The sequence below is a fragment of the Puma concolor genome, chromosome D4 (assembly GCF_028749965.1).
Source record: "Puma concolor isolate L17-30 chromosome D4, mPumCon1.1.hap2, whole genome shotgun sequence".
Classification (NCBI taxonomy): domain Eukaryota; kingdom Metazoa; phylum Chordata; class Mammalia; order Carnivora; family Felidae; genus Puma; species Puma concolor.
The window spans coordinates 94,093,254-94,105,626 of NC_141679.1; the positions used below are offsets into that span (position 1 = coordinate 94,093,254).

General features: G+C 66.0%; 2 protein-coding genes across 5 annotated transcripts; one reads left to right on the forward strand and one right to left on the reverse strand.

Annotated features, from left to right (window-relative positions):
* Positions 1 to 3,444: 3,444 nt before the first annotated feature.
* On the forward strand, positions 3,445 to 7,268 carry TMEM250 (transmembrane protein 250). 4 transcript variants are annotated; one of them, XM_086684521.1, is made up of 2 exons: positions 3,445 to 3,552; positions 4,872 to 7,268. In XM_086684521.1, the coding sequence occupies exon 2, from the start codon at positions 4,922 to 4,924 to the stop codon at positions 5,408 to 5,410; it is 489 nt and encodes a 162-aa protein (XP_086540647.1). In that variant the 5' UTR covers positions 3,445 to 3,552; positions 4,872 to 4,921; the 3' UTR covers positions 5,411 to 7,268. The 4 variants fall into 4 exon arrangements, with proteins under 4 accessions (XP_086540647.1, XP_086540646.1, XP_086540645.1 ...); XM_086684520.1 differs by having other exon boundaries at positions 3,468 to 3,556; XM_086684519.1 differs by lacking the exon at positions 3,445 to 3,552 and adding an exon at positions 3,600 to 3,924.
* An 850-nt stretch (positions 7,269 to 8,118) lies between these two features.
* On the reverse strand, positions 8,119 to 11,631 carry LOC147575166 (uncharacterized). The gene is made up of 2 exons (XM_086684518.1): positions 10,918 to 11,631; positions 8,119 to 9,856 (listed from the first exon to the last, which is right to left on the reverse strand). Exon 2 carries the CDS (start codon positions 9,779 to 9,781, stop codon positions 8,852 to 8,854), a length of 930 nt encoding a protein of 309 aa, XP_086540644.1. The 5' UTR covers positions 9,782 to 9,856; positions 10,918 to 11,631; the 3' UTR covers positions 8,119 to 8,851.
* Between the last annotated feature and the right edge of the window lie 742 nt (positions 11,632 to 12,373).

Consider the following 12,373-nt stretch of genomic DNA (forward strand, 5'->3'; position numbering starts at 1 on the left):
GAGCAAAATCTCTCCTGTAAACAGGAGGCAAGGCCACTTCCTCTCAAGTCGGTTGTAAGGACTTGAAACGACACGTTGCCCCACTCGAGCCACTCGGGCGTGTAAGAGACGGCCGGAGTCTAGTACTGATAAACAGCACCTATCTCCTTCCGCTAGCAGGGTCTCCGCGGCCGGGACCGGACAGCGCCCGCGCAGGGCTTCTCTGCCCTGTGCCGTTGGGGTTTCAGCTGCGAAAGCCTAGGTCGGCCAAAGGGCGAGGCCCTGAACGACCTTCACTCACAGGCCTGATGCCCCCGCCAGACGCTCACACGGCAGGGCACCGGGGCCCCCAATAATGCGTCTCCACGCGACCTCCCCAAATGCCCTCCGCGTGCCCCCCACACGCCCAACATGTGGCACACAGGTGTGAGTCCCCCTCGAGCCCCTACGTGACCGCCACGTGCCCCCCACATGAACCCCACAACCCCCACAAGCGCTCGGCAGTGACCATCACGTGCCCCACAGTCCCCACATACCTCCCACGTACCCCATGTGCCTGCCACACAGCCCCATGTCACCCCACATTAGACCCATGTGCCCCCCACGAACCCTCCAAATTGCCTCCCTTACACGCTTCCTGTACGGCCCACACGTGACCACCACGCGATCACATGAGTCTCCTCCACTCACAGGCCTGGTACCTTCCCCGGACACACGAAGGCTGGGCTCAGAAGGGCCGGGCACTGAAGCCCCCCACAGGGCCTCCCCACGAACCCCTCAGATGCCCCCACGTGCCTGTCACAGGGCCCCTGCGGGTCCCCCACGTGACCCACTGTCCACCAGCACAGCAGGCGGGTGCGGAGAGGGGGCGTCAGGACATCGAGGTGGAAGCCACACAGCCTCTGACCCATCCCCGGAAGTGGGGTCCCTGGGGCTCAGATCTGGTCATAAGGCAGCCGGAGCCAAGGGGCGGAGTCCCAGCCCACGTCTGTGTGCGAGAGACCGGGGCCGTCGAGCCCCTCTGTGAGCTGGGGGGCTTGCTCAGGCCTCTGACCGGACCACGGGAGGCGCGATCTCCCTGGAATCCCTGAGACGAAGCCTTCCCCCTGAAGGACACACGGCAAATGACATCGCTGTTACTGTGAGCCTGAAGCCACGCTTGACCCCTGCCGAGGCCTGGGAAGTCAAAACACGACCCGAGAACGGCAGCCGTCCTCCCCGTGTTTAAACGGGGGAGCAGGGCTCAACAAACCTCACAGAGGCCGACGAGTAGGGGTCCTCAGGTTTGTGGGCCGTTGGCTCTCTTCTCGGGGGGCCGCTCGGTTCTGCCGCGGCAGCTGGAAAGCAGCCACAGACGACACAGAAATGGTTAGGCTCGGTCTGGGGCACCCTAGTTTGTGGCCCTGCCCTGAAGCCTCCAACTGACCCAGACCCTTTCTGCCAGCTCTCCCCACCCCAATCTGGGCAGCCAGCTCTGTGGCAACCCCAGCAGCATCCCAGCAGGTGGCGCCAGGCCACCGGCTGCAGCTCTGACCCCCGGGGGGAGGCCCGGGGCTGAGCCCGGGAGGAGGGATGCTCAGGATGGAGAGCAAGATTGGGATCCCCACCGGACCCCCAAACAAGGGCCTGCAAACAAACACAGCAGGTGTTCAGGGGCTTCCCCTGGCCCTGCCACCGAGGTGGCCCTGAGGACACAGCCCTGTCCTCACTCTCCTCAGGGCTCTGTACCTGTAGTGGCAAGGTGGCAGCGTCTTTTTTCTTAAAATTTTTAAGTGTTTATTTATTTTTGAGAGAGAGAGAGAGCGGGGGGGGGGGCGGGGGGCAGAAAGAGAGAGGCAAACACAGAATCCGAAGCAGGCTCCAGGCTCTGAGCTGTCAGCACAGAGCCCGCACGGGGCTCGAACTCACGGACCGCGAGATCATGACTTGAGCCAGATGCTCAACCAGCTGAGAAGGTAGCAGCATCCTGATGTAGTGAAACAACAGAACATATCAGACTGTGTGGTCCGGAGTACTATTCTGTGAAGCTTCTAGAGTTGTTGAATTTTTAAAAAATGTTTATTTACTTTTGAGAGAGAGACAGTGTGAACAGGCGACGGACAGAGAGAGGGGGAGACACAGGATCCGAAGCAGGTTCCAGGCTCCGAGCTGTCAGCACAGGGCCTGACACGGGACTCGAACCCACGAACCGTGAGATCATGACCTGAGCCGAAGTCAGACGCTTAACAGACTCCAGGCGCCCCTGGAGCTGTTTAAACACGTGTGTGGGCCACTGGATCACAAAATAGAAATGTCTCACCGTGGGCCATAATAAGAAAACTGAGCCAGTGGGGGACATAGGTCTATAAACCAAACCGGAACTTTGGGGATGGAAGAAAGGAATGGCCGAGCGTAAACAGAATCCCCTCCACTCACACTCAGGAGGGGTAATGGGTGCCAGGGAAGGGGGGGTACGTGGTTGGAGGCACCTTCCAGAGGAGGGGATACTTGACCGGGGTTTTGAAGGGTGAGTAGGAGCTCGGCAGGTGGAGAAGCAGCAGAGGAGCAGAACAAGCAAGTGTGAAGGGAAGGGTCACGTATGAGAGCAATGGGGCCTCCTCACAGAGCCCAGGAGGGGGCCTGTGGGGGGGGGGGTCCCAAGGGGAGAGGACTGGACCCGGGGCTGGAGAGGAAAACCACCACCTCAGGGTGGAGGGTGGAGCAGGGGCCACTGCAAAATCCCAGGCCACAGAAAGACCGCGTTTCAAGAAAGATTTAACATCTCCCCCTTCTCTCCCATCTTCTCCCGCTGCCCCTTCACAGGCGCTGTGGGCACTTTTCAAACCTCTCCCGGCCTCAGGCCTACCTGCCTCCCCCCACCAGTTCCGCATCCTGACCCTGCCAGACCCTCCCCACCAGCTGGGCGCGAGCGGAGAGCCAGGACCGCATGCCCAGTGAGTCAGAGCTAGGATGTGAGTGCGCTGGGGTTAGGCTAACTTCAGGGGTGCCAGCGGATGGGGAGAGCCCGGTGGCCAGCCTGGAGGAGAGCAGCCCACCGGCAGCTACCGTGAAGGTATCCATCAGCGTCCACAGACAACTGCGACCAAGCCCAGCCCCCGGTGGCACAGACAGCCGCGTCCACGAGTGTGTGGCCCGCAGACCCCCAAGCTTGAGAGGACTCGGACACTCTAGGGGCACCCAGCGTCCCCGCGACGATGACACCCAGTCGGGTCGAAACGCTTAAGTCTGCACTGCATCCTCATTGTCCCAGGAAGGGGCAAGCCCAGGGCTGCGGCTGGAGTCGCCCCCCCACCCCGTCCCAGCGCCCGGCCGCAGCCCTGCGGGTCGCACACGCGAACGGCCGCGGCCGGTGCGGGACCAGCGTGGACCCTCAGCAGCAACTCGAGGTGCGCGCCGCTCGCAGCCCAACCCTCGCGGACGCGCGCCTGCGCACTGCCAGCCGCCTCGGGCACCGCGGCGCGTGCGCGGAGGAGCTGCCCAAGATCTGCGCCTGCGCAAGACAGAGCGAGCCGCCGGCGGCGTACGCGGTGCGAGGGTTCGGTCGGCAACGTTAAGGGCCGCGCGCGCACGCAGGCACGTAAGCACGCACGCCCTGGGGAAGGGCCGCGTTCCGGCCGCTCGCAGTCGGCCCGAGCAGGGGGGAAGGGAGGCGCCTTCGGTGTCGGCACGGGCGGAGGGGTGGGAGGGAAGCCCTACGGTGGCCGCGGAGGGACGGCGCTACGGCTCCCACGCTGGGCCAAACGCTGCCGGCCGCCGGGCGCGCGAGCCCCGGGCCCTCCGGGGCGCCCTCGGGCGGGGACGCGTGAGCGGCCGGGACCCGCAGTCGCCGCGCCATCGGCACCATGCGGCCGCCCTGCTCCTGCAGCCCCTCGTGCCGAGGGGCCCCGCCGGCCCGGCCGCCCGCACCGCCGGCCTCCCCCGACGCCGGCGCGGAGAGGGCACCTGGTGAGCGGCGGGCGGGCCTGCCCCGGGGTGGCGGGCGGCCGCCGCGTGCCGGGTCCCCGCCGGTCCTCGCCCGCCTCGGAAGCCCGCGGCGCCGGCGCCGGAGGACCGTGCGTGGGGGCGGCGGCGGGCGCGTCCCCGCGACGAGCAGGGAGCGGGCGGGGACCCTGCGGACGAGGCCGGGCCGAGGCGAGCCGCGCGGAGCCGCCCGGAGGCGCGGGACCGGGTTCTGGCCAAGCCTGCGGGAAGGGCTGGACGCGCCCGGCCGCCGCCTCCGCGGCCCTCAGCGCAGACCCCGGGTCCCCGCGGCAGGGCCCCTGTGTGATGTGTCTCCCGAGCCCGCAACCAACCTGGCCGCCCTGGTCTCACACGTCCTGTACTTGCATGTTTTTCCACCCACAAGTTATTTAGGCGACCTGTGAGTGGCAGTTACTAGAGAGCCACTTGGTATTTATTTCTCCTTTCCTTGCGCCCAATCTGTGGGCCTGTGATGGCACCACTGGCAGTCAGCTGTCCTCCGCCTGCCGGGCACGGCCACCAGCTAACCCCCCAGCACCCTGGGGAGCACAGCGCAGCGAGCATCCCTGCTTTGCAGAGCAGGGATGGGAGGGTGACGTAAACCGCTCCAGCTTGCTCGTAGTGGGTGACCGCGCCAGGGTTCAGGCCCAGCAGGTGACCTCGGAGCCCCGCAACCCGCTGTCTGCAGCACTTGGCCTGTCAAGTTGCTGAGGCGAACTCATCCGTCTGTGTCCCCGTGAAGTGTCCCCAGTAGGGCTTGTGGAAAGAGCAACACCCCCCGCCCCTCCCCCCTCCCCCCCAGCCCCAGCAGATTCCCCCTGACCTAGACTCAGTTCCGCTGCGGCCCCAGGGCTGGCTGCTTTCCCAGAACGGATGCACCTGCTCACATCGGCCCGGGGCTGACCCGGCTCCTCTTTGTCGCTTTCCTGCAGGCCACCGCCTCCCCCAGGGCTCAGCTGCTGGCTTCCAGGCCTAGGTGCCCATGACGCCTATGCTGACCACTGCCCGGACACCACCGCTGCCACAAGCTAGCACCACCGCCCAGGCCCCAATGCCGGTCATGCCCATCCCGCGGCGGGTGCGCTCCTTCCACGGCCCGCACACCACCTGCCTGCACGCAGCCTGCGGGCCGGCGCGCACCTCCCGCCTGGCGCGCACTAAGTACAACAACTTCGACGTCTACATCCGGGCGCGCTGGCTCTACGGCTTCATCCGCTTCCTGCTCTACTTTAGCTGCAGCCTGTTCACGGCCACGCTGTGGGGCGCGCTGGCCGCCCTCTTCTGCCTGCAGTACCTGGGCGTGCGCGTCCTGCTGCGCTTCCAGCTCAAGCTGTCGGTGCTGCTGCTGCTGCTTGGCCGCCGGCGCGTCGACTTCCGCCTCCTGAACGAGCTGCTCATCTACGGGATCCGAGTAACCGTGCTGCTGGTTGGGGGCCTGGGCTGGTGCTTCATGGTCTTCGTGGACATGTGAGGGGCAGCGGCGGGCCTGGCTCTGGGGTTTCTCTGGCCCGACCGGTGGCGGTGGGTGCGCCTGTGGCCGTGTTCTCCTCGACGGGGTAGGTCAGGTCCTTGTTCTTCCCGAGCCGGCTCACGGATGGGGGTCGGCCGAGGCGTCCGCCCCGCCGCCAGCACGTGGGGGAGGGGGGCTGAGGCTGCGCGGGGGAGGGGGGCTGAGGCTGCGCGGCGAAGGGGACGCCGGTGCCCCCTCTGCTGCCGGATTTCCGCCCCGATCTTCCTGGTGTGCCCCTGTAGGTACAGCGCCCGTGGCCGCCAGCCTGTACTTCCAGCCCCCGCGCTGCCAGGGTGGGCCCCGTTGGCCTCATCTGCCCCGGGGGAGCCTGTGTGTCCTTGCCGCCTGTCCGGCACACAGGCGTGGGCCGGGGTGTGTGAGTTTGTCCTGGCCAGCCGCCGGCCCCCTTCCCGCGAACCCCCAGTCCCTGCCCCAGCCTCAGGGGAGCGTCGGGCTCAGCGTGCTGAGGTCCCACACTGCCACGAGGCTGTTCCCTCTGCCCTGGGCCACCGAATCCGGGCACGGCTCGCACACTCTGCGTCTGCGACCCTGAGAGGCGTAGGGGGTCCTGCGTCCCAGGCCAGGCTTCAGGGTCTTGTTGGTTTGCTTAGATGCAGTCTGGTGGGGGTGCGGGCGGCCTTGGCAGCTTCCCTAGATCAGGGGCCGGCCCAGGGCAGTGCTGGGTCCGGGGCAGGCCCGTCGTCTTCGGCCGGTTTGTTGACGTCAGGTTGGATGCCACAGCCTCTTCAAGTGTGGATTTCTGAGGAGGCAGCTTAACTCCCTCCTTGCTGGGGGAGGGGCTCTGGCTTCTCTTCCTCGGAGCGGTGGCTGGAAGGGAACCACACGTGCACGGAGCTGACGTCAGAGGTCTCGAGGAGGTGCAGCACGGCCTGAGCGGGCACCGCAGAAGCACAAGCAAAGCTTCTGTGTAAAAAGCACCTCTTAGAGTTATGCGTGTGCCCCAGGGCCGGGCCTCTAAGCCAGGGACGTTCAGCCCCGTGCTCCTGCCCTGGTGGCCGCCAGAGCAGCTGTGGAGTGAAAGGCAGAAATGCACGGGGGGCGGGAGAGAACAAAGGGCTGGTAGTCCAGCAGGGGCCAATGTGTTGCCCGGACCCCTGGCCTTGGCCTTGTCTGTCAGAGGAGGACAGAGTGGCCTGGGGGCTCAGTAGTCACTGTGGGTCTCTTGGCAAGTGAGAAGGCGCTTTGAATAATTGTGCTGGGGCAACAGGCAGAGACCAGGGACAGGACACAGCCCCATACTAGGGAGTGACAGACCCACGTTTCACCCTAGCTTGTCCCCACCCCCACCCCCGGGTGTGGGCAGTGCCCCTTTGGCCCTGCCTGGCCGGGCAGTCCGGTGGCGGCGGTAGGGAGCTGTCGGACGGTTGGGTCCCACTGGAAGAGAGCCCCGAGTCAGGTGGAGAAGGCGAAGGGCGCTCGGCGGTGAACCGTGCTCTGACTTGCAGCTTCCAGATCACCGACCCGAGGGCCGCCCGAAGGCTTCTGGTTCGCCGTTCTTTTAGTTCCCCGGACGGCAGGCGGGGAGCTGACCTGCGTGCACGCCACTGCTCAGCGCCGCAGAATCTTTTGCACTAAGTCATGCTGTTTCCTCAAAGTTTTGTTTCGTGTTAATTGACTCGGATTCCCCCAGAGCTCCCGTCGGTGGGGTGGGCACGTGTCCACGAAGTCAGGACGGCAGGAGGGGTCCAGCCGTGCGAGGGGGTGGCGCGCTGAACACAAAGATACTCCGCGTCTCGAGTGCCTGTCAAATTCTTTATTGAAATGAGCCACCTGCATTAAACTTATTTTTTTAACATGTTGACGGAGTGATTGTTTGAAGCTCAAAATCTTGTTTTAGTTTTTAAGGATGTAACCAACCGAAAACGTCGCAGATGGTGTCTGTCACAAGTAACAATGGGAGCGTGTCAAAGCAGTCTTCTATGATGCCGGGGAGGAACAGACGTGGTGGGCGTTGGCGGGCCCACCTCGACCTCGGAGTCCTGGGGACGCGGTCAGGATGGCAGGCACAGTGGCAGCGCTGGTGGGGGGCCGTGGCCGGGTCCACGAGGGCCGACTCCCACCAGCAGATGGGCGTGAAGGGTCCTTACAGGGCGAGGGGACGCCCGTGCGGCGAGTGGAAACAGGTCACAGAAGTGAGCACAGCGTGAGTTCCACTTGAGGGGAAGATACGTGTGTGCGGAGAAAACCCTGGCTGAAAACTAAAGTCGTGGTTCTTGTTTAACCAAGAGCACACGGGGCGCCCGACCGGCCCAGCCCGCAGAGCGTGCGAGTCTCAAATCTCAGGGTGGTGAGTTCAGGCCCCACGTTGGGTGTGGAGCCTACTGAAAAAAAAGCGTAAGTGACCAAACACTCGGAAAGATGACAGACGCCTGATCACTTAGCACCCTCAGCTTGTCAGGGTTTCCTGCCTTCTGTGCAGGGACGCCCGTGTCTGACTTCTCCCAGCTCACCGACGAGGGCAGCATCCCTCCACGCTGCCGTGGCAGCCAGAAAGTGCCACAGAGAGGCCGTTCTCTGCGGCTTCCGGAATCTTGTGGAACGGAGGGTTTTCTCGGAAGAAAACAATCCAAGTCATGCGGGGGGTAGCTTTCGATGGCAGAGCTGGTAACATCCCCGAGAGTGGCAGAGGCTGCTCAGGAGGTGGTGTGCACCTGTAGGTGTGGTCCCCGGCACGCCAAGCCTCAGGACGCCGGCCTTCCCGGGGCCTCGCCTGGTTTGAGGCCAGTGGGGGTGCTGTCTTCCCAGGCGCCCCAGGCCTGCGTGGCGGGGGCGCTGCTGCGCCACCGGCCTCGCGGGACGCTGAGGCCTGACCCGGGTGCCGTGGCTCCCAGGTAGCGGACCAAGCAGGCTGTGATGGTGCTCGGTGAGCGCGAGCCCTCGGGGTTTGAGGTGCCGTCCAGTGAGGGGTTTCCCGCCAACTCCCACCCACCTCGGGGCTGAAGTCACCCCTGCCCTCAGCCCCTCTCTTCGAGGACAACATGCAGGGTCCCGGGTGGGTGGACGGCAGGAGTGGGATGTGAGGTTTCAGTTAAGGAGCTGCCACTCAGAGTGGTCCGGGCCCCGGGGCACCACGTGAGGCGGTGGCTGGCTCAGCTGGGGAGGGTGACCCGTGAGGGCAGCTTCTGGGGACAGCAGGCTTCCTGCTGAGATGTCTTCAGAGCAGAGCATCTGCTCATAGTGGGCTCGGCATCTTCGAGAAGAAAGGAACGACCTACAGGCTTGGAGGCTGGCCACGAGGAGGCAGGTGCCGGGGCCAAGTGGAGACGAAGCCTGGCCTGAGCACAGGTCCCAGGGCCATGCCGGTAAATGCCAGGAGCCGGAGCTGGTCTGACCAGACCCCAGAGCCAGTGAGCTGGGAGGGCAGGGGGGGGTCCCTGGTGCTCATGCGGGATTCCAGGTGGGAGAAGATGGGCTCAGAGAGCATCTGGAAGGTTCTGCAGGTGGCAGTGCTGCCCCCGGTGATGGGACAGGTCGGAGGTGGGGGCGAGTAGGCCCTTGATTTGGGAACCTGGCCTGCCCGAGAGCTGGGGGGGTGGGGGGGGCTGGGGCTTGGCCCGGAGGCAGTGGGTGTGGGGGAGAGGGAAGCCAGGCAGGAGGATGGTCCAGTTGGCAAGGTCGCAGGGAGGCCAGGGTGAGGACAGAAGCAAAGGGAGGCACAGGGCGGGGGCGGGGCGAGGAGGAACCGGAGAAGCACTTTCCTTGAACACAGGTGCAGGTGCTGGGTCCCTGCGGGCCGGAGCCAGGTGCCGGGACACAGGAGGAGAAGCCTCTGGACACTCCTGTGCGCTCAGGCTCGCTGTCCAGTCTGTCCCTTTGCCGAGGGACTCCCAGGGCCTGACTCCTCCGTGGCTGGTGCGAGGGGCTGTCAGAGGGGATGGCGGCCAGGAGGGGCAGTGACTTGGGAGCTTCTGGAAACCAGATGCTTATTTGAGAAAGTCTGGGTGCCGTGCGGACCCCGGGGCAGCCGACCGGGTACCTCGTGCTCTCTCTGCACACTTCTGGCAGCCCCTGAGGAGGTCGCACCTCGAGGGGCAGTCGGTCCCCCGTATCGTTCCCCATCCCTGCACCCCCCTCCCGGGGCAGAGGGGGGGGGCAGCCAGCCGCATGGCGGGAGGAGGACACAGCCCCACCCGGGAGGACGGCTGGGGTGGGCACGGCCCCTCTCTGGAGCGGAGCGTGACCCCCTCCCCCGGGGGCTGCTGCGGAGGACAGGGCGATCTGCTGGGGCTCCCTGCACAGATACGGCTGGTCCCTGACCTTGAGAGGTCCCTGTCGCTTCCAGCGTGCGATTGGGCGAGGGAGCTGGCGCATGGCAGGGCGTTCGGTGCTGATTCAGCCCTTTCTGGGAAGGGAGCGAGCTTTCTTCTCCTTTCTCCCTCGTTGGTGCTGTTAGGAAAGGGCCTCTCTGGGCCAGCTCCTCCAGGGTGGCCTTTCCTCCCATCCCCTCGAGGCTGGCCCGCTGCTCTGCACCCGGGAGCCACTTTCCAGAAATCCCAGCCTGGGGCTGCCGCCTCCCTGACAGCTCCCAGAGGCGGGAGCGCCCTGCCTCAGCAGCATCCCTGCCCGGAGGGGACAGGGAGGGCGGGAGGGAGCCGCTGATTCAGCGGCTCCTGGGCTGCGCCCCTCCCCCTCGCCCCCCCTCCCCCCCCCCCCCCCCCCCCGCGGGCAGCGTGCCCAGGCCTGCTGGCGGCTGTGTCACACGGGGCCTCTGGCAGGGTTGCTGTGGCGCTCCTTGTGTGGCCGGCTCTGCGCCTGGTGCTGGGGGAGGGCCTGCCGCAGAGGAGGGTGCGCGGTGAGCAGGGCTACCTGGGCCCGGGAAGCGAGCGCGCCCTTGTCCAAGAGAGGGCAGAGCCCCACTCCTGGGCCGGTGCGGCCTCACAGGAGCCCAGGCCAGGCCAGACTTCCTCCAGCCCTGGCCAGTTCGACCAGCTCGCCTACCACCCTGACCTGGGGCTGGACGCTTCCCCAGCCCTGGGCGGGGACATGATGCAGTGCTGGCCTGTCCTTGGCTCCGGCCTGGCCAGCTGAGGGGGGCAGCTGGGGCCAGAGCCCGGGAGGGGGGGGGGGGGCACGAGCCGGAACCTCCTAGGGTCCAGCATGGGCCTGGTTTGCTCCTAACTGTGCTGGGAAGCCCAGAGTGTCAGGTGGCTGGGGGGGCGGGGCACCGAGGGCAGGCCCCAGGCCAGGAAGGTGCTGGCGCCCTGTGAACGGGGTTGAGCGGAGACGGGCCTTTCCTCAGCATGCCTGTCACCTGTCACGGAGGGGGCCGTGGGCTGGGGGCAGACACCTGGGGCAGGGTGGGGACCGGTGTGGGCCTGGAGGCCCAGGAGGAGTCTGGAAAGGCAGGAGGGAGGCCACAGGAAGATGGGGTGGGGCGGCTAGGCTAGGTCGCTGGGTGGGGAGGTCTGTGTGTTTGGGCAGGGCAGGGCCTGAGGCACCCCACCGACCTCTGAGTGGCAGTCCTGTCCGTGGGCGAGTGTTCAGACAAAAGCCCACAGGCCCGCCGGCCGATGTGCTGATGTGCAAGCCTCACCGGCGCGTGGGCATCAGCATGCTGACCGCCATCCAGTCCCCTTCCTGAGAATATTCATGCCTAGTCCTGGCTGAAATGCCGCGTGAATATTCATGCGGAGATCAATCAGTCCAGGCCGACGGTGATGTCACGGGGAGAAGAGCAGTGAGCAGTCAGGTGGAGGTGCGTCCCCTGTGCGGTGCCGGCGAGGTGCCCCCATCGTGGGGCCGGGTCCAGGTCACCGGGGCACAGGAGGCCGGGCCGGGGCTGCGGGCCCCTTCCTTCCAGGTGGACCCAGAAGAGGCCTCGGGGCCTTTGCACCGGGTGCCGCGGTCTCAGAAGGGCAGGGAACGGCGACCTGCCTGCCCTCACTGGGGTCAGGAGTCCTCCCCGGGAGTCCCCCGACCCCAGGCACCCGGGCCCCCCCCCCCCCCCCCCGACGCCCTGCCAACTCAGGTGAGCAGAGGTGGTGCGTTTCCAGGTCTTTGCAGCGGCCCAGCCGCACCCCTGCTCCATTCTCCCACCGCCTGGACCCCCAGAACTCTCCTCCCGCACAGGGCAGGGGCAGGGGCAGCCCTTGGGTGATAGAATGTGAGTTCGTTATTTACAACACGGCCTGACGTAAGGGTAACAGGAATTACTTGTGCTCAACTAGCCCCGCCCCCTGTTCGCGGCTCCAGGCTCCCGGATGCGGCGCGAGGGTCCTGCCGATGACACAGCCTGGAGTGGGTTCAGCCCGTGCTCAGCACCACGCGTGTGGTGAGCGTGCATTTCAGAGCAGTGCAGCCCCTTCAGCCCGCCGCGTGGCTGGGGTGTGCGTGTGTGTGCGTGCGTGTGCGCTCACACGTGCGCGTGCCCCTGCGTACAGGCGTGTTTTCTGTTCACCCAGAGACCGAGCAGGACGGGGTGGACGGGTCCTGGCCCGGCCCACCGGCACCGGTGTTTCCCCAGGTGCTCTCCGAGGGGACAGGGGAGCCCCCCATGGCCACTGTCCCCGTGTCCCGGCCTTGAAAACAGATTGCTGTAGAAAGCTGAAACCCTTCCCGCATTTGAGTCAGATGGTCCTGAGCTGACCCGCATAAGGGCCTTGTTTCTCAGACGCTGTGCTGTGCCGTGTTCCCCCCCTCCGGGACCAGCTTTCCCTGCAAGACGGGGGAGAGGAAAGCCAGAGCGGCCGGACTCACAGTCCGGAGGGGACAGGGCTGCTGCTGCACGAGGCTCTTCCCAGAGCGGGAGAGCAGCCGGGGCAGGTGTTTCCCACTGGCAGGAGCTGCAGAGGGGAAGGTGGGGGACTTCTGATGTCCGTCCCCAGACCGCCCCGGTGGGCCAGAGCTCTGGGTGGTCCTCTTCTGGGGAAGGTGTGGAAGCCAGGGGCCGAGGCTGCGTCAGGG